This window comes from Oncorhynchus mykiss, chromosome 5 (assembly GCF_057628025.1).
Source record: "Oncorhynchus mykiss isolate SJ-2025 chromosome 5, ASM5762802v1, whole genome shotgun sequence".
NCBI classification, from domain to species: Eukaryota; Metazoa; Chordata; class Actinopteri; order Salmoniformes; family Salmonidae; genus Oncorhynchus; species Oncorhynchus mykiss.
This window is the reverse complement of record NC_143026.1, coordinates 63,832,748-63,855,000: the sequence shown is the minus strand read 5'-3', so window position 1 is coordinate 63,855,000 and position 22,253 is coordinate 63,832,748. Positions and strand designations below refer to the sequence as shown.

The 22,253-nt window shown below is 43.0% G+C and overlaps 1 protein-coding gene across 2 annotated transcripts in view; it reads left to right on the top strand.

Moving 5' to 3' along the window:
- LOC110524266 (serine/threonine-protein kinase STK11) overlaps positions 1-21,598 on the top strand; it is a 57,434-nt gene extending 35,836 nt beyond the window's left edge. For both annotated transcript variants that reach the window (XM_021603756.3, XM_090235480.1), the window contains 3 exons: positions 4,175-4,377; positions 19,135-19,426; positions 20,979-21,598. In XM_021603756.3, the coding sequence (XP_021459431.3) occupies positions 4,175-4,377; positions 19,135-19,382 (451 nt within the window). In that variant the 3' untranslated portion in view covers positions 19,383-19,426; positions 20,979-21,598. The remainder of the gene's footprint in view (positions 1-4,174; positions 4,378-19,134; positions 19,427-20,978) is intronic.
- Positions 21,599-22,253: the final 655 nt, after the last annotated feature.

Below are 22,253 nucleotides of genomic sequence, written 5' to 3'. Positions count from 1 at the left end.
CGCACACAACGTATTATCCTACCCTACACACACGCACACAACGTATTATCCTACCCTACACACACGCACACAACGTATTATCCTACCCTACACACACGCACACAAGGTATTATCCTACCCTACACACACGCACACAAGGTATTATCCTACCCCACACACACGCACACAAGGTATTATCCTACCCCACACACACGCACACAACGTATTATCCTACCCCACACACACGCACACAACGTATTATCCTACCCCACACACACAGGCACACAACGTAATATCCTACCCCATACACACGCACACAACGTATTATCCTACCCCACACACACGCACACAACGTATTATCCTACCCCACACACGCACACAACGTATTATCCTACCCCACACACACGCACACAACGTATTATCCTACCCCACACACGCGCACAACATATTATCCTACCCTACACACGCGCACACAACGTGTTATCCTACCCTACACATTTTACTGGTCTTGTCTTAAATGCACATCACAATTATACACTAAACACAAATATAAACGCAACATGCAACAATTTCAAATATTTTACTGAGTTACAGTTCATATAAGGAAATCATTCAAGTGAAATACATTAAATAGGCCCAAATCTATGGATTTCACATGACTGGGAATACAGATATGCATCTGTTAGTCACAGATACCCTTTTTAAATGTTAAAAAAAAAGAAAATTATGTAAGGGCATGGATCATAAAACCAGCCAGTATCTGGTGTGACCACCACTTGCCTCTTGCTGTGCTACACATTTCCTTCTCATAGAGTTGATCAGGCTGTTGATTGTGGCCTGTGGAATGTTGTATGGAACATTTCTGTGATCTTTTATTTCAGCTCATGACCCATGGGACCAACACTTTTGCATTTTATATTTTTGTTCAGTTGACATATATCAGTTGCTTTAAGTAACTGCTTATTCCATTGGTTAGCCTTCTTTATATAACTAGTGAGCGGAGGTGGAGGAGAATGGCTGCAGCACTTGATCAGCAAATAGCAGTGAGTGGGAGTGTGTCCTGTTATAATCATGGAAAAGATGGAGAAGATTTTCGACGGAGGTGTAGATTGAACGTAAAAGTTGTACACGCAACGTACAGAAAACACACAATCAATCCCACGTTACAATGTACAGAAAACGCATGCACCCACACAAGCACTCATACTGTGCGCACATACACCTACCTCTGTGGCCCCATGGCAAGGCTGTCGTCACTGATGCTCCATGTGTTACGAAACAAAAGGCCAAGGTCTCCACAGGCCTCTCTACCATTACTCACTCCTCTCAGAAAGGAAGCTGCCTGTTACATAGTGTGTTGCTTAGCTCTTCACTATTTCTAGCAATAGGAGGAAGGGGACGTGGGACATTTCTGTCTCCTAAAATATGAGCCCTGTCAAGGTGATTCTGCTTCATGACATGCAGGAGATTTAGTGGTGACACATACTGCAGTGCAAATGACAAAGAAATCCTTGGTCAGTTGTCATGACACATTGCTCTATTGTTGTGCATTGCGGCTCTGCTTCTGTTGTCCTCAATCCGCACTTATAGTCTGCCCACTTCAGAGCAAATCATGCCTGGCTGCAAAGACTACTTTGTTGTCCTGTATTTACTAGGGCTGGGAATTTCTAGGGACCTCGCCATACGATATCATCCCGATACTGTATTGTGATTCGATATTGTGATTTTATTGCGATTTGGTGTTCCAAACATATTGCTCACCATATGTCTGCTGCAGAGAGACAAGGGAACCCCCCACATTACTAGTAGTTAGCCCAATGTGAGGACACTCGAGATTTGGCTTTGAAGCTGGCTTGGGAGTAGGTCTTTTCACACTAACAAGTCTCTCTCTGTACTGTACTTCAGTACAGTAGTTGAGTATTTGCATGTCAAATTACTGTGATAGTAATGGATGACAGGGAGTGTCTTTTAAAAAAATATATGAAACGCATGAAAGGCCTGTGCTCTTGGGAGAGACCAGCTGTTTCCACCATGCCCCCTAATTAGGAGACCCTAGTGTGTGTGTGTGTGTGCACGCTATTTGATGTGTAAATGAGTAAGAGAGAACCAGACCTGGCTTCAAATACATTATCTAAGTATTTGTTATTTAAATACTTACTCTATGTATTTGATTATTTTCCAGTAATGTGGTGCTGAATCAACTATCTGTATTAGGAGTATTTTAAAACAATTCTATAAACGGCCTGCTATTTGAAACCATTTTCAAATACTTATTTCCCAATACTTTATTTCAAAACTCTAGGACCAAACCGACCTGGATTTTTATGCAAGGGAGTACACACAATACTCCATAATGACAAAGTGAAAACATGTTTTTTAATTTTAAAAAGAAATTTCAAATGTAATGAAAATGAAATACGGAAATATCTAATTGACATAAATATTCACAACACTGAGGCAATGCATGTTAGAATCACCTTTGGCAGCGATTACAGGTGAGTCTTTCTGGGTAAGTCTCTAAGAGCATTGCACACCTGGATTGTACTATATTTGCACATTCTTCTTTTTAAAATTCTTCATGCTCCGTCAAGTTGGTTGTTGATCATTGCTAGACAGGCATTTTCAAGTGTGCCATAAAATCGGCTTGAAATCAAAAAAAAAAAAAAAGTCAAAACTAGAACGTGGAACATTCAACAGTCATCTTGGTAAGCAACTCAAATGTGTAGGATTTGTCCCAAACATAACGCTTTGTATTCAGGATTTTTTTTTGCAGTTTTACTTTAGTACCTTATTGCAAACAGGATGCATGTTTTGGAATATCTTTATTCTGTACAGGCTTCCTTCTTTTCACTCTGTCATTTCGGTTAGCATTCTTGAGTAACTACAATTTTGTTGATCCATCCTCAGTTTTCTCCTATCACAGCCATTAAACTCAGTAACTGTTTTAAAGTCACCATTGGCCTCGTGAAATCCCTGGGCGGTTTCCTTCCTCTCCGGCAACTGAGTTAGGAAGGATGCCTGTATCTTTGTAGTGACTGGACGTATTGATACACCATCAATTGTATTTAATAACTTCACCATGCTCAAAGGGATATTCAATGTCTGCTTTTAAAAAGTTTACCCATCTACCAATCGGTGCCTTACTTTGCGAGCCATTTATTTATTTATTTCACCTTTATTTAATCAGGTAGGGTAGTTGAGAACAAGTTCTCATTTACGAGCATTGGAAAACCTCCCTGGTCTTACTGGTTGAAATTCACTGTTCAACTGCGGGACCTTACAATTATCTATATGTGTGGGGAAACGGATGTGGAAGTAATTCAAAAATCATGTTAAACACTATTCTTGCACATGCAACTTATGTGACTTAAGCAAAGTTTTACTCCTGAACTTATTTAGGCTTGCCATAACAAAGGGGTTGAATACTTATTGACTTGAGACATTTCCACTTTTCATTTTTAGTTAATTTGTAAAAAAAAAAAAAAAAAAAAAAACATAATTCCACTTTGACATTATGGGGTTGTGTGTGAGGCCAGTAACGCACAATCTCAATTGAATACATTTTAAATTCCGGTTGTAACACATTTCTTGGGAGAAAAAAGTAAAGGGATGTTAATACTTTCTAAAGGCACTGTATTGTGATGTTTCCATAAGCAAATCCTCTTGTTTAAAGGGATACTTCGGGATTTTGACAATGAGGTGCTTTATCTACTTCCCCTGAGTCAGATGTGTGAAGTTTGAAGGAAGTTGCTAACAAGCATTAGCGCAATGACTTGAAGCAGATACCCATAGACTTCCAGTCATTGTGCTAACTCTATTTAGCATTGTCTCGGGGAAACTACCTCTAACATACTAGACACAGAGATACACATTTTATCCACAAGTTAATCTGACTCTGGTTAAGTAGATAAAGGGTCTAATGGCTAAAATCCCAAAGTATCCCTTTAAGCAAATAAGGTGTCACTGAGTTTTTTTGCCTTGGGCATCTCGAGCATTATTAAGAATTGGTTCTCAACTGACTCACCTAGCTAAATAAACGCTAAATTAGCTGCACAAACAAAGAATAAGCTTGATGGGTCCAAAATGAAAGGCATATGTCGCCCCAAAAATGAGGTAGGGGCCCACAATCTTTATTTGATCTTATTTTAAGTTTCTGGAATTTTTTTATTCTGTAACCAATGTTCTGTGGTTTCAGCTGGGTAAGGAAGAAACACCCTGCAACGGAGCCTCTGGTGCCCATGCCCCCTAGTGCTGATCGGAGGGACGCGTGGCGTAGCATGACCGTACTGCCCTACCTGGAGCACCTGCACGGCTACGCCGACCAGGACGACGAGGATGACGACGAACTCTTCTACGGAGACGGAGAGATCATCTACTCTCAGGGTTTCACTATGACAGGTGAGAGGCGGAGGGATAGAGATCGATGGAGAGGTGGAGCGATAGAGAAATAGAGAAGAATCTTTGATTTCTGAACTTTACAGCTGGTAGGCAGATAAGGTACAAACGACATAAATACAGTATGGTATTGTTACAACAGCATTATGGTGGTGGAGGCTTCAAGTAAAGTGTTCCCTGGACAATAGTGTCAACTGTGCATTACATCCATGAGAATATTAAACATCTACAGTTGAAGTCGAAGTTTACATACACCAGTTTTTCACAATTCCTGACATCTAATCCTAGATTTTCCAGCTTTTATTTCTTTCATCACATTCCCAGTGGGTCAGAGGTTTACATGCACTCAATTAGTATTTGGTAGTATTGCCTTTAAATTGTTTAACTTGGGTCAAATGTTTTGGGTAGTCTTCCACAAGCTTCCCAAACTAAGTTGGGTGAATTTCCTCCTAACAGAGCTGGTGTAACTGAGTCAGGTTTGTAAGCCCCTTTGCTCGCACACGCTTTTTCAGTTCTGCCCACAAATTTTCTGTAGGGCGAGGTCAGGGCTTTGTGATGGCCACTCCAATACCTTGACTAACTTGTCCTTACGCCATTTTGACAACGCAACTTTGGAAGTATGCTTGGGGTCATTGTCCATTTGGAGGACCCATTTGCAACCAAGCTTTAACTTCCTGACCGATGTCTTGAGATGTTGCTTCAATATATCCACATCATTTCCTTTCTCATGATGCCATCTATTTTGTAAAGTGCAACAGTCCCTCCTGCAGCAAAGCATCCCCACAACATGATGCTGCCACCCCCGTGCTTCACGGTTGGGATGGTGTTCTTCGGCTTGCAAGCCTCTCCCTTTTTCCTCCAAACATAAGGATGGTCATTATGGCCAAACAATTCTATTTTTGTTTCATCAGACCAGAGGACATTTCCCCAAAAAGTACGATCTTTGTCCCCATGTGCAGTTGCAAACCGTAGTCTGGCTTTTTTTATGGCGGTTTTGGAGCAGTGGCTTCTTCCTTGCTGAGCAGCCTTTCAGGTTATGTTGATTTATAGGACTTGTTTTTACTGTGGATTTAGATACTTTTGTACCCGTTTCCTCCAGTATCTTCACAAGGTCCTTTGCTGTTGTTCTGGGATTGATTTGCACTTTTCACACCAAAGTACGTTCATCTCTAGGAGACAGAACGCGTCTCCTTCCTGAGCGGTATGATGGCTGCACGGTCCAATGGTGTTTATAATGGTGTTTATACTTGCGTACTATTGTTTGTACAGATGAACATGGTACCTTCAGGCATTTGGAAATTGCTCCCAAGGATGAACCAGACTTGTGGAGGTCTACAATGTTTTTTTCCTGAAGTCCTGATTTCTTGTGATTTTCCCATAATGTCAAGCAAAAAGGCACTGAGTTTGAAGGTAGGCCTTGAAATACATCCACAGGTACACCTGCAATTGACTCAAATGATGTCATGGCTTTAGAAGCTTCTGATATCCTAATTGACATCATTTTCTTGAATTTTCCAAGCTGTTTAAAGGCACAGTCAACTTAGTGTATGTAAACTTCTGACCCACTGGAATTGTAATACAGTGAATTATAAGTGAAATAATCTGTCTGTAAACAATTGTTGGAAAAATGACCTGTGTCATGCACAAAGTAGATGTCCTAAGACGAGGGGGGGTGCATATTTGTAAACAACAGCTGGTGCATGAAATCTGAGGAAGTCTAGATTTTGCTCGCCTGAAATAGATTGCTGGCCACGTTACTTGCCTAGAGTTTTCAGTTATACTTTTCGTGGCTGTTTATTTACCACCACAGACAGATGCTGGCACTAAGACCGCACTCAGTCAGCTGTATAAGGAAATAAGCAAACAGGAAACCACTCACCCAGAGGCGGCGATCCTAGTGGCCCGGAGACTTTAATGCAGGAAAACTTAAATCAGTTCTACCACATTTCTATCAACATGTTAAATGTGCAAGCAGAGGGAAAACGATTCTAGATCACCTGTACTCCACACACAGAGACTCGTACAAAGCTCTCCCTCACCCTCCATTTGGTAAATCCTACCACAACTCTATCCTCCTGATTCCGGCTTACAAGCAAAAATTAAAGCAGGAAGCACCAGTGACTCGGTCTATAAAAAAGTGGTCAGATGAAGCAGATGCCAAACTACAGGACTGTTTTGTTATCACAGACTGGAACATGTTCTGGGTTTCTTCCGATGGCATTGAGGAGTACACCACATCAGTCACTGGCTTTATCAATAAGTGCATCGAGGACGTCGTCCCCACAGTGACTGTATGTACATACCCCAACCAGAAGCCATGGATTACAGGCAACATTTGCACTGAGCTAAAGGGCAGAGCTGTCGCTTTCAAGGTGCGGGACTCTAACCCAGGAGCTTACAAGAAATCCTGCTATGTCCTGCGACGAACCATCAAACAGGCAAAGCGTCAATATAGAGCTAAGATTGAATTGTATTACACCGGCTCCGACACTTGTCTTATGAGGCAGGGCTTGCAAACTATTACAGACTACAAAGGGAAGCACAGCCGCAAGCTGCCTAGTGACATGAGCCTGCCATACGAGCTAAATCACTAATATGCTCGTTTCAAGGCAAGCAACACTGAGGCATGCATGAGAGCATCAGCTGTTCCTGATGACTGTGTCCACACTCTCCGTAGCCGACGTGAGTAAGACCTTTTAAACAGGTCAACATACACAAGAGTGCGGGGCCAGATGGATTACCAGGATGTGTGCTCCAGGCATGTGCTGACCAACTGGCAGGTGTCTTCACTGACATTTTAAACATGTCCCTGATTTGAGTCTATAATACCAACATGTTTCAAGCAGACCACCATAGTCCCTGTGCCCAAGAACACAAAGTAGCACTCATGTCCGTAGCCATGAAGTGCTTTGAAAGGCTGGTAATGCCTCACATCAACACCATTATCCCAGAAACCCTAGACCCACTCCAATTTGCATACCGCCCAAACAGATCCACAGACGATCTCTATTGCACTCTATTGCCCTTTCCCACCTGGACAAAAGGAACACCTACATGAGAATGCTATTCATTGACTACAGCTCAGCGTTCAACACCATAGTGCCCTCAAAGCTCATCACTAAGCTAAGGATCCTGGGACTAAACACCTCCCTCTGCAACTGGATCCTGGACTTCCCGACGGGCCGTCCCCAGGTGGTGCGGGTAGGTAGCAACACATCTGCCACGCTGATCCTCAACACTGGAGCCCCCCAGGTGTGCGTGCTCAGTTCCCTCCTGTACTCCCTGTTCACCCACGACTGCATGGCCAGGCACGACTCCAACACCATCATTAAGTTTGCAGACGACACAACAGCCTGATCAACGACGAGACAGCCTATAGGGAGGAGGTCAGAAACCTGGCCGGGTGGTTCCAGAATAACAACCTATTCCTCAACGTAACCAAGACTAAAGAGATGATTGTGGACTACAGAAAAAGGAGGACCTCTTTCTCTCTCTGCCACCTTTTGTTCTTGTCACAAATCCACAGACACACACACAGGGGAGGAAGTGGCTTCTATCCAGCCTGATTTAGTAATTAGTCATCTCTGGGTAGACTAGATGGTAATGGGAGTTGATTGTCTGTGGATTTCGTTCTGTTCTGTCTCCATTTGTTTTTTCCTCGTCCTCCCATTTCTCTTTCATAATAATCTGATGTAACCAGTAGCCAGACGCATATCTAGTGCAGGAGAGGAGACCGCCAGGTCTGGTGGAGCCAAGGGAATGCTGCTGACATTGTGCACTGCACTACGACCTACTAAGGACCCACACCATGACACAAATGTCAATGTTTTGTGGAGTTATGAAAAAAAGTACTATGTAGGTAAGGGGTGAAAAGCAGAAAGTCCGGGTAGCCGTTTGGTTAACTGTTCAGCAGTCTTATGGCTTTGGGGTAGAAGCCTTTTTGTACCAGACTTGGCGCTCCGGTACCACTTGCTGTGCAGTAGCAGAGCGAACAGACTGACTTTGACCATTTTTTAGGGCTTCCTCTGACACTGCCTCCTATAGAGGTCCTGGATGGCAGGGAGTTCGGCCCCAGTGATGTATTGGGCCATACGCATTACCCTCTGTAGCACCTTGCGGTCGGATGCCGAGCAGTTGCCATACCAAGCGCTGATGCAGCCATTCAAGATGCTCTTAATGGTGCAGTTGTAGAACTTTTGAGGATTCGAGGGCCCATGACAAATCTTTTCAGCCTCCTGAGGGGGAAGAGGCATTGTCGTGCCCTCTTTGCGACTGTGTTGGTGTGTTTGGGCCATGATTGGTCCTTAGTGATGTGAACACGGGGGAACTTGAAGCTCTTGATTGTCTCCATTACTTGTCCTGTCGATGTAAATGGGGGTGTGCTTTGCCTTTTGTTTCCTGTAGTCCACAATAAGCAAATTTTGTCTTGCTGGTGTTGAGGGAGAGGTTGTTGTTCTGGCATCACACTGCCAGGTCTCTGACCTCCCTGAAGGCTGTCTCATCATCGTCAGTGATCAGTTCTACTCCCGTTGTGTTGTCAGCAAAGTTAATGATGGTGTTGGAGTCATGTGCGGCCACAGTCGTGGGCGAACAGGGACTGCAGGAGGGGGCTAAGCACACGGCCCTGAGGTTAGGTGATTGATTGGGTTTGAGGGTCAGCGCTGCGAATGTGTTGTTGCCTAGCCTCAGCATCCTGTCAAATTCTATTATCCAATTGCAGAGGGAGTTTAATCCCAGGGTCCTTAGTAGTGAGCTTGGAGGGCACTATGGTGTTGAACGCTGAGCTGTAGTCAATGAACAGCATTCACATGTAGGTGTTATTTTTGTCCAGGTGGGAATGGGCAGTGTGGCGTACGATAGAGATGGCGTCATCTGTGGATCTGTTGGGTAGGTATGCGAATTTGAGTGGGTCCAGGGTGTCTGGGATGATGGTGTTGATATGGGCCATGACCATCCTTTCAAAGCATTTCATGACTGTAGATGGGATTGCTACAGGTGATTAGTAATTTAGACAGTGTTCTTGGGCACGGGGACTATGGTGGTCTGCTTGAAACATGTAGGTATTACAGACTAGGTCAGGGTTAGGTTGAAAATGTCAAGACACTTGCCAGTTGGTCAGCGCATGCTCGGAGTACACATCCTGGTAATCTGTCTGACCCTGCGGCCTTGTGAATGTTAACTTGTTTAAAGGACTTATTCACATCGGCTATGAAGAGCGTGATCACACAGTCATCCGGAACAGCTGGTGCTCTCATGCATGGTTCAGTGTTGGTTACCTTGAAGCAAGCATAGAAGGCATTTAGTTAGTCTGGTAGGCTTGTGTCACTGGGAAGCTCGCGGCTCTGTTTCCCTTTGTAATCTGGGATAGTTTGCAAGCCCTACCACATCTGACGAGTTTAGTAATCACTGTTTTGATGTCTAGAAGCTCTTTTCGGTCATTTGAAACGATGGGAGATTTTATTTTTTTATTTTATATATATTTTTTAAACCCATCAAAAAAAGAAACGTCCCTTTTTCAGTACCCTGTCCTTTCATACCTAACACTGCTTCCCATGCTTGAGAGAGGCTGGACTGAGGGCTTGTAAGCCTGTTGTAAGGCAGGTCCTCACCAGACATCACCGGCAACAACGTCGGTTATGGGCACAAACCCACCGCCACTGGACCAGACAGGACTGACAAAAAGTGCTCTTCACCGACGAGTTGCGGAATTGTCTCACCAGGGGTGATGGTCAGATTTGTGTATCATCGAAGGAATGAGCGTTACACCGAGGCCTGTACTCTGGAGTGGGATCGATTTGGAGGTGGAGGGTCCGTCATGGTCTGGGGCGGTGTGTCACAGCATCATCGGACTGAGCTTGTTGTCATTGCAGGCAATCTCAATGCTGTGTGTTACAGGGAAGACATCCTCCTCCCTCATGTGGTACCCTTCTCGCAGGCTCATCCTGACATGACCCTCCAGCATGACAATGCCACCAGCCATACTGCTTGTTCTGTGCGTGATTTCCTGCAAGACAGGAATGTCAGTGTTCTGCCATGGCCAGTGAAGAGCCTGGATCTCAGGTCTGGGACCTGTTGGATTGGAGGGCTTGGGCTTGGGCTTGGGCCATCCCCCCCCCCCCTCAGACATGTCTGTGAACTTGCAGGTGCCTTGGTGGAAGAGTGGGGTAACATATCACAGAAAGAACTGACGAATCTGGTGCAGTCCATGAGGAGGAGATGCACTGCAGTACTTAATGCAGCTGGTGGCCACACCAAATACTGACTGTTACTTTTGATTTTGAACCCCCCCAGTCACATGTCTGTGTAACTTGTTCCGTTTATGCCTGTTGTTGAATCTTGTTATGTTCATACAAATATTTACACATGTTAAGTTTGCTGAAAATAAATACAGTTGACGGTGAGAGGATGTTTTAATTATTTTTTTGCTTAGTTTTATATATATATATATATATAATCTCAGCAAAAAAAAAAAAACATCCTCTCACCGTCAACTGCATTTATTTTCAGCAAATTGAACATGTTATGTTCATACAAATATTTACACAAAAAAAAAAAAAAAAAAGCTCAGTCCGATGACGCTGTAACACACCGCCCCAGACCCTCCACCTCCAAATCGATGCCACCCCCTCTGTCGCCGTTATTTGATTAGAACAGGGCTCTCCATCCCTGTTCCTGGAGAGCAATCCACCTGTAGTTTGATTTTTTTGCTGTTTTAACTATCCCGATTCAGCTTGTCAACCAGGTAATTATTAGGTTTGGATGGGTAGATTAGGGTTTGATCGAAGACCTACAGGATGGTAGCTCTTCGGGTACAGGGTTGGAGAGCCCTGGATTAGATGATCATCCCAGATCTGTCCTCAGGAGGATATTGAATTGTCCCAGGTGTTATCTATATACTGTCGAGTGAGTGAGTCCGTCCATCTCTCCGGAAGAGCTGGTCAGTCTATCTGTAATTGCATCAGCCCAGTGAGTGTGGGCTGGCTGCTACTATGGACCAGTAAGTCACTTTGCCCCGGCTGAGATTAGTGATTGGACAAGGTCATCGCTGAGAGGAGTCTGGAAGAGGAGGGAGCAGATGAAGTTGAGTACCTCATGCTCTGAGAATGTCCATGGACTTGGTTGTTGGGTTCATTTCCACTGTCCTTAGTAGAACTATTTTTCTCTCTGTCTGTAACTTTCTGTGATGTGCACATATTTATATGGATTATTGATATATTTACCTTTTGCATTGAGGACATTGGTTTAGCATTGGTAATTTCTCACATTCTAACAGTTTGTCATAGTAATATAGTATAGCAGTAGCTAATGCCTGAAGGTAGACTTATATTTGCTGTCTTGTACAAATGTTGTAACATAAGGTGCTAGAAGCGCTCAATAAGTCCTCGCCTACCTCTGCTAATTACTGCATGCTGTTGGTGTCGTGGGTCCGGTTAGAGACACGGTATAGTCATTCTTGGCCCACTGTTAAAGCCCTAGGCACCGGCTGTGATGTAGGATACATTACACACTCTGTATTTCAAGGCTATAGCAACTATGCGTTTCACTCAAAGCGACAGGGATCCAGTATTGAATTAATACAAAAAGGCATATTATATCAAAAGATAAGATGGGAACAGTGAAGATTAGATTGTATGGCATCTAGGAATCTAATCTGAAATCGGATTGTTCCTGTGTCCCTGTGTTCTGATTTGTTAACTGATAGCAGTACATTTGATAGATGCCGTGATAAGACCACACAGCTATTTGCCTGTTTTTAATGACTCATTCTAGTATGGGTTAGTTTTGGGTTAATATTTTACTTTTTCCTATTGACTGCAGTGATTCGCCTACCTGAGTCATAATATAGAAGATTGGCCAAATCGCCTCCTCTCTTATAACCACTGTGAAGTTCAAAACACTAAATCAGCCATTCCTAGCCATTCTGTCTTCTTAGAGATAAGAAGGGATGGAAATTGTTTTCATTAGCTTTTTTTTTATTATATTGGTTTTCAAGGAGATTACATTATTTATCTTTCCACAATAGACCTTTATGGGCTTGTTTGAACTGTGGCAATGTTTCCAATCGGTCCATACCCAATTACATGAGGACAGCATGCAGAGAGGGTATCCATCATTCTTTAAATTTTTTTCCTTTCAATTCACTATTTCCTGGCAGTCTTTTATTAAGTGATTTGTCTGCCTTGGCTTCTTGTGCATTGTGTGTTTCCAATTAAAGTTAAGTCAATTTAAACCGGAATCTTGTTTATGTTCAGAGTACATTTTATTCCCTACTCTCCTCTTCAAAGGGAAGCACAAAAATATTATTTGTATTTTTGATTTGATTCACCATTGCTTCCTCTTGGGTGTCCTGTGGAGGATATTTTGCGAAATTATACCCACTACCCTTAAGAGTCCGACCGATATATCGGTTCACCGACATAATCTGCCAATATTGGCCTTTTATTTCCTGTATCGGACGATAAATCCACCGATAACCAATATTTAATAAATAGGATGAAAAAAGCGAATCTTATGCTTATCTGAACACTTGCAGTCATTCTCATGTTATTAATTTCACAATGTAAGAAATCAACATTTGAAGAATATTTATTGGACAATTGCTGGTTTTGGATGGCAATTTATAAGAATTCCGTGTGGAAAACATACACTTTTTAATTTCTCTGACATAAAATAGAATATCAGCAGATATGTCAGTATCGGTAAGTTTGTCCCCCCAAAAATAGGTATCGGACCAGATTTTAATTTTTTTTTTCCCCCTCACTCATCGGAGTCTGTTGTTTGCTCTCTGCCATGCTGGAGCTGTTTAAATTTGGAAAATAGGGCTTTAAAATAACCGGAATCACAGCGTGGCAATGCCTGTTGGGAGGCTGATTTGCGAGAAAGGTGAACAACCGTGTGAGTGTGTAGGGGAACAACGGTGTCAATTCTAATGAACATTTCTATCTGTCATATAGTAGTAGTCTGTTTTTTTTCTTGCCCCCAGTCTGAGCCTCCTATACTGCACACCACTCACTTCTGTATTTTCTCTCTCTTTCTCTCTCTATTCCTCTTACGGTTGAAGCATTCTTAAGCAATTTAGGAACTCCTAAAGGATTTGTATGTGTATAGGGATGCGTAGTACATGGTTGCTACTCATTTAGTGCATAGAAACCACCCCAGCAGCACCCATTCATACTGTGCAACAATGCAACCCATTATAGAGGGAGCACAGCTTGACTGCATTAGAGAGGTGAGGTGTTTTAGAGAAAGAGAGGGAGGTGTATGTATGGCCTGGGGTGTATTTGACATCAAATGTCCTAGTTTGTGACCCCGGCGTCAGCCTTGTGCTCATTTTGTGCATACTCACACACACACCACCACCACGTATTCTTTCCGGAAACATAAACACCCCCCTCTCTCCGCTCGCCGGCTCCATGAGCAGCAGTTCAAAATCGCCGATTAGAGAGTAGCGAGTGTTTAAGTTGCCATGGCAACTAGGTGAGTCATCCTACTGCAGTTCGTTAAGTCACTTGCACTGTATATCCCCCCCCTCTTTCTCTCCTCCCTCTTTATGCTCTGACACTATGATTCTACCTGTTCTTTTGTCACCTTTGCTGTTGTCAGAAAGGGGGTGACAGGCACAGGTCTTCACAGGTTAGCCATTGTTGGAGTAAAGGGGAGGAGAGGTGCTGTGAGGGGGAGGTTAATGAGAGCGAGCCCGGTGTCGCTGTGCTGCCTTTGATTACATATTTATGGCCCAGGCTAATCAGTAAGCCCAGTGTCGACAGCTTCACAGGGGGTTTAGAGGGAGAGCGAGGGCCCAGTCAGACTTCATTTAGCTGGTGTTCAATTACCGAGAGTGCCGGAAGCACTTTGATTTCTGATTGAACAAGTCTAATAATGTGCAGATGTCAATTGTGGTTAATTATGGTGATGATTGTCGTTTATGACCGGGGTTTTAGTCATCTTTTGCCTGGTGAACCTGTGTGCATAAATCAGGGTGACTTCATCACCCCATTCATGAAAGGTCATGATTAATGATTATTAATGTCATGTAGTTTGCTTTGAGACAATTTAGTTTTCTTTTCCTTTTTCAACTTGTGTGTTTTACTAACCTGTTGCACACTTTATCTTGGTTCCTGGAGCAACATATCACTGAGAGATGTCATGTTCTGCTCTCTATAATGAAGCGAAACCAGTTCAGACAAGAAACTCAAGTATTTGCATCATCTGAGATGGCAGCAAACATTTCTTACCTTATGACAATCTATTTAAGTTGACAAGTTCTGTACAAACATCCTAACTAGGCAATCTGGGAAGAAGGGCCTTGGTCAGGGAGGTGACCAAGAACCGAATGGTCACTCTGACAGAGCTCTAGAGTTCCTCTGTGGAGATGGGAGAACCTTCCAGAAGGACAACCATCTCTGCAGCACTCCACCAATCAGGCCTTTATGGTTGAGTGGCCAGACGGAAGCCACTCTAGAGTAAAAAGAACATGACAGCCCGCTTGGAGTTTGCCAAAAGGCACCTCAAGGACACAGACCATGAGAAACAAGATTCTCTGGTCTGTTGAACTCAAGATTGAACTATTTGGCCTGAATGCCAAGTGTCACGTCTGGAGGAAACCTACGTTAAAGCATGGTGGTGGCAGCATCATGCTGTGGGGGTGTTTTCCAGCAGTAGGGACTGGTATACCAGTCAGGATCGAGAGAAAGATGAACGGAGCAAAGTACAGAGATCCTTGATGAAAACCTGCTCCAAAGCGCTCAGGACCTCAAACTGGGGTGAAGGTTCACCTTCCAACAGGACAACGACCCTAAGCACACAGCTTAGACAATGCAGGAGTGACTTTGGGACAAGTCTCTGAATGTCCTTGAGTGGCCCAGCCAGAGCCTGGACATGAACTCAATCTAATATCTCTGGAGAGACCTGAAAATAGCTGTGCAGCAACGCTCTCCAACCAACTTGACAGTGCTCGAAGAGGATCTGCAGACAAGATTGGGAGGAACTCCTCAAATACAGGTGTGCTAAGCTTGTAGCGTCATACCCAAGAGACTCTAGGCTGTAGTCGCTGCCAAAGTTGCATCAACAAAGTACTGAGTAAAGGGTCTGAATACTTATGTAAATGTGATCTTTCTATCTATACATACAGTTGAGGTTGGAGTCAATTTAAACTCATTTTTCAACCACTCCACCAATTTCTTAACAAACTATAGTTTTGGCAGTTTGGTTAGGACACTTACTTTGTGCATGACACAAGTCATTCTTCCAAAAATGTGTTTAGACAGATTATTTCACTTATAATTCACAGAAAAAAAATGTGTAGACCTTCACAAGTTTGGTTCATCCTTGGGAGCAATTTCCAAACGCCTGAAGGTACCACGTTCATCTGTACAAACAATAGTATGCAAGTATAAACACCATGGGACCATGCAGCCGTCATACCGCTCAGGAAGGAGACGCGTTCTGCCTCCTAGAGATGAACGTACTTTGGTGTGAAATGTGCCAATCCCAGAACAACAGCAAAGGACTTTGTGAAGATGCTGGAGGAAACGGGTACAAAAGTATCTATATCCACAGTAAAACAAGTTCTATATCGACAACCTGAAAGGCCGCTCAGCAAGGAAGAAGCCACTGCGCCAAAACCGCCATAAAAAAGCCAGACTATTGTTTGCAACTGCACATGGGGACAAAGATTGCGCTTTTTGTAGAAATGTCCTCTGGTCTGTTTGGCCATAAGGACCATTGTTATGTTGGGAGGAAAATGGGTGAGGATTGTAAACTGAAGAACATGGGTGAAGCATGGGTGTGGCAGCACCATGTTGTTGGGGTGCTTTTCTGCAGAAGGGACTGGTGAACTTTACAAAATGGATGGCATCATGAGGAAGGAAAATTATGTGAATATATTTTAGACACGTCTCTACATCAACTGCGTGAATCAGGCCTTCATGGTCAAATTTCTGCAAAGAGGCCACTACAAAAAGATACCAATCAGAAGAAGAGGCTTGCGCCAAGAAACACGAGCAATGGACGGTAGACCGGTGGAAGCCTTTTTTTTTTTTTTTCCTGAGTCTAAATTTGCAATTTTTGGTTTCAACCGCTGTCTTTGTGAGACGCAGAGTAGGTGAACGTATGTTCTCTGCATGTGTGGTTCCCACCGTGAAGCATGGAGGAGGTGTGGAGGCGCTTTGCTGGTGACACTCGGTCTGTGATTTTATTTAGAATTCAAGGCACACTTAACCAGCATGTCTACCACAGCATTCTGCAGCGATACGCATCCCTTCTGGTTTGCTCTTAGTGGGATTATCATTTGTTTTTCAATACAAAACCTAGGAGGCTCATGGTTCTCACCCACTTCCATAGATTTACACAATAATTATGACAACTTCTGGAGAAATTACGCCCACCTATCAGAGCACTTGCAGCATGAACTGAAATGTTGTCCACCCAATCAAAGGATCAGATAATTAATCTAATACTGAAAGCATAAGCTACAGCTAGCTAGCAATGCAGTGTATAAAATGTGGTGAGTATTTGACTCAGAGAGGTAAAGACAATAGTTGAACAAATTGAATTCCTTACAAAAATGAGGAAGAAGCAAGAGGGAAATAGAGATTTCATTTCTTTTTCAGTTTCACTTAACGTTACCTAGCTAGCAAATGCAGCTAGGTAGTTTAGCCTACTGAAGGAATCCCTCTGTTTGAGCAGGGTGTATGTTAGCTCACTGGCTTTGACTTTCCAACACAATGTAAGCTTTTTGGTATTACAAATATACTGCCACGAGGCCCGCTGGTGTAACCGCTTACTGACTGTACACTAACGTTGATGTAGGCTGTGTAGCTGTTCGGTTTGGAAAGGTGTTTGTTTATTTATTTATTTTTATGCCTGGTCACATACAGCTGATGATACAGCTGATGTGTTGTCCACACATGTGTTGTCCACACATGAAGAGAAAAGGTGAGAGAAGAGTGCATAGAGTGAATACAACGTGGCTGCTATGATCAGGAGTGTATTCATCCACCGATTCTGTTGAAAAACGTTTCTTAAACGGAAGTAAACAAAACGGGATGAAAATGCCTAAATTTGTCCAATCGAAATTAATTTGCAAGCTAGATGCAGGCAAGATTGTGCAAGGCAGTATATAATGTGTCTAATAATGTGTCTGTCACTGTGTGACCTCCATATTTCTCTTTCGACCTGGTGTGCGTGCTCCTACGTTGTAAACTTTCATTCATAGGCTCGGTTGTGGCAACCTCATGATGGGTATAGGGAGAATTTGAGTATCTTGTAGTAGCCTAAACCTATCGATGTTACATTGAACTGGGTGAATGGAATATGAATGACAGTCATCCAATATGCTGTAATAGAAATAAGGCCATGCTCATGAAAAAACATTTGTCCTCACTTATCTTAAACGACACTGACCGCCACTGCGTAACATGTGGTAGGCTATGTATTGTATAACAGCTCAATCATTTTTAATTCTGTTTTTTTCTTTCGGGCTTGGGCTCATATATAGGCATATGCATTAGCCCTGATATTCGTATGGGTGTTCTACATGCAATGTCTTAAAGGCCTGTTGAATGAATCATCACCTTAGAAAGCGATGTCCATTTCATTGTGTTTGGCTTTGAAACAACATCTACAACAACATCTAAAACAACCATGTTTTCCATTCAGATCCAACCTGTTGTTGAACTTCTTTCTTCAAATTGATAATCACAGATGTAACAAAATGTAGCCTAGTGGTGAGTTTTTTATTTATTTTTAAAGCATGATACTGTTTTGATAAGTGTTTGATGTGATTTTAGATTGCATTTGCATTAACGTCAGAGTGGTTAGAGGGACAATAGAGCCCTGAGTGTCAGGCCATTAGTAACCTGACGTTCATTAGTGAATTGGATAGGCCTACTACCAACACATTCTTGAGTCACGTGGTTTTTGACTGCAGTCATGACTCCCGGTGTGGTGGCAATACTGTCACCGCAACAGCCCTAACTCTACAGAGGGTTTCTCGGACATAGAAGCATAGTCTTGGACTAAAAAACAGGACTGGTGAGAATACTGTTCGTGTCTGGAGGAGTTGATTTGGCAAGCGGACCCAAATGTCACTACTTAAGCTAAAGCCCACCTCACCTTAGTTTTGCAAGACTTTTGCAACTTTAGAAGAACTGCATCTTAAATGAAGCAGGCTGTTTTGGGTTTGTGCTGAGTTTCACCCACAGAAGAAATGGCATGAAACGCTTTAGCATTAATTAGTAAATGTATTCTCTTTAGGTGAGATATTTGACATTTTCTGGGATATGTGCAAATGTGCTATTCTTGTCAATGTTTGAATGCAGTGTTTTATTTCTATGCTACATTTGCTAATAAAATTATATTGGGAGCGACCCTGAACAGTCTCTTTTGTAAAAATGCAAACCGCTGAAGAACACAGTAAAAATATGCTTACATTTTAATAAAGGTCTCCCAACAGTTTTTGCCCGTCAACAAACTTTCTTCAAGGCTCAGTGCTCACCTCCCCCATTATCTCGGGTCACTCTGACCTGTTACTAACAGTGTGGAGGAAAAACGTCCTCCTAGACCTAGATACTTATCTGACAATGATTTAAGGGCATTTTTTCATTTCCGCCTAATGGTTTGGGGGGGGGGAGTAAGCTGATCCCAGATCTGTGCATAAAGCTGACTTCCACCAGGAGTCTAACCTGATGGCTGACAGTGTATGTTTCCCTGAGTCAGCTTAGACCACTGACTTCCAACCTCTCTGTGTTCTCTCCCCAGGTCGGGTGCATGAGGATGGGCTGGAGCAGAACGGGCACCAGGGGGGTTGTGTGGGGCCGGGGCTGGGGCTGGGGCTCAGGACCCTATGTGTGAACGGCACGGAGACAGACCAGGACCACTACCCAACCACCAGCAGGACCAGGTCCCGATCAGAACGCCTCTCCTCCTCCTCCTCCTCCAACCCCTCACGCAAAGGAGTGTCCACCTACAGCCGCATCCGCAAGCTGTCCAACTGCAAGCAGCAATGAGGGCAGCCCCTGGACCCCCAGCCCTGAACACATATACTGGACAGGTGAGTAGGAGGAGGCATTGGGGGAGTGTTTAACAGCTGTACAATATGGTGTAGTTTAGACATTGTGGCATCCCTGTGACCTTCAGATGATAATGCTACTAAATCCAAGTAAGATGAAATTTTTATCAATTTAACTGAGATGACATACTCCTTTGATCTCCTCCTGAAACCTACAGCTAATTGTATACAAAAAAGCAAATGGAAGTAAGATTCTGGCTACACGTCTGCCTGGTGTAATTACGCATGTGTGCCTTGATTATCTTCCAAGCTGCTCTCAAGGTTAAAAAAAACACAGGCCTGAGGAGTCTAATTATGGAGCCGAACAGTAGAGTGGCGTCTCCAGGGAGGGAGAGGAGAGGGGAGGAAGGCTTGGTTATTGGAGAGGCAGGATTGGGCTGGTTGACGCAGCGTATGGTGCTAGGGACGGGGTTGGGTTGGAAGAGCCCTGACTGACGCTGATGCTCTTCTCTGTATGGATGGAGAGCAGGAGTGTGTGGGCGGACTGCGTGGGAGGGAGATGCAGCATAATCTGCTTTCTAGGCTTCTCTCTTCCCATTTTCCCCCCTCTCTCTGTGTTCCCCCGAGGCACCTGCTCATTCATGTGGGTTCCCCTCTTTCTCCCTCCATCTCCCTCTCTCTCTCTCTCTCTCTCTTTCTCTCCCGATGAGTCATTGCTGAGTACGGGCTCTGACTCTTTAACAAACTCCCCCTGCCTCACATTCCTCTTTCTGAAGGAAAAATGAAGGATCCCATCATGCACTCCTGCCTGGTTAACAGGTTCATACAAATGCATTGCAACCGTCACACATCTCCTGAGCCAATAGGGGATTCTGATGCTAATTTGAAGAATATCCCTTCCTAACAAACATGTTTCGTGCTATATGCAACACATTTAACACATTTGTTAAAATATTTATATAATACAGTATCCCTGGGAAATGATTTTATTGGCATATTTAGTACTGTATGAAATTGAAGATTACATAATTTCCCACTCACTGCGAATGGCCACAGAGGCTTACAGCACCAACTGAGTGGAGAAGCAATGCAGAATACTATCCATACAATCTTGGTTCCATTGTTCTTTTAGACTGTAATACTATGTGAATCCTCCATTATTTAGACTGTAATACTATATGAATCCTCCATTATTTAGACTGTAATACTATGCGAGTCCTCCATTATTTAGACTGTAATACTATGCGAGTCCTCCGTTATTTAGACTAATACTATGCGAGTCCTGCATTATTTAGACTGTAATACTATGTGAGTCCTGCATTATTTAGACTGTAATACTATGCGAGTCCTCCATTATTTAGACTAATACTATGCGAGTCCTGCATTATTTAGACTGTAATACTATGCGAGTCCTGCATTATTTAGACTGTAATACTATGTGAGTCCTCCATTATTTAGACTAATACTATGTGAATCCTCTATTATTCAGTCATCTTTAACTGTATTGTGCAAATGTTTAATTGAGGGGTGCTGATAACTCATTGAGTAATACTGTAAATTATTGTAGCTAATTGTCGGTTTTTGATTCCCTCAGGTTTGTGTTCTCTATTTTCCGGCTCCCTGACGTTTGGGTGATGAATGTTTTGACAGCCTGGTCTGCAGCATGCAATAACAGGACATGATGCACTACAGTGGTTTATTTCACTAGTTATTTTCTGTCTGACAACGTGATGATGTAAGTGAAGCTCCAGAGAGAAATGGAGAAGAGGCTAGGACTTACCCCCTTCTGCAGATCATACTGGGAATCCCACCCCTCACTGTATGAATGTAGCTCGTTTTAGACTACTACACTGTTTCTCCTACAGTTACTCTGTATTAAAGCGCACATTGTGATGTGTATTGAATGACATGGGTCATTTCAATAAACTACAATATTTGTAACAGTAATAAGTATGATCATTTAATAAGAAATGCATTAACGGCATATGCAGGCTAAAGAAAAGGGAACTATAGACAAGCCAAGGATGCATAACTATTCGAGAATGTCTTTGCTTTAGATTTTTTTTTGCATCTTTAGTTTTGGTGTTTTAGTCCCCAAAATGGGTTTTAATTATTATTTATATAAAATGCACCCCAACCTCACCAGCTGTTTGTTCTGTGATTTTTCTCTTTATTTGTGGCTGTATTATAAATAAATGTATCTTGTCAATCAAACAATAGGCAGTGTGAAACTTTATGACCGACTCGTCCCCAGGCTCAATGGTTAGGTTCTGAGAGCGAGCCAGTTGATAAACTGACATTTCACTGAGATTTATCAGTTCTGTCACTAATTTTGTTCGGTTTTTCTAAGAAGCGGTAGATCTGTTCTATGTGTGCTATTCCTATGCTTCCCGTTAGTTTCCTTTCTGCGTCTTTTACGTTCGGTTTTGTACACCAGCTGAAAACACTATTTGGTACAATTATTGATTTTCTACGCTATACTCGCTTGTTTTGTCACATATCTCAAATTAGGCAAACTATTATAATTTTTGCAACCAGGAAATTACCATTTCTGCATAGTGTATCTTTGAAGGAACATCCTGTATTTGCTCATGCTAGTGTGCTGCTGCAGTCAAACCTGCAGGTTTCTCTGGCACTACAACGCTATACTGCAGATTGCTTCACCTTGACTTTGATGTATTATTCTGATTGGTGTATTGGCTGGTGGGAGGGTTGGCTGCAGCCTACTTTGATAAGATGATATGTGGCTCCTGCTGTGATGGGCTTGTTTTAGTGGAGCTGGCCTTGCCACTATTGATCTGGACTGTCAAACCTTGTACTGAACCATCCCTGAGAGTGATGTTCACACAGACCAAAAAGGCTACCCCTA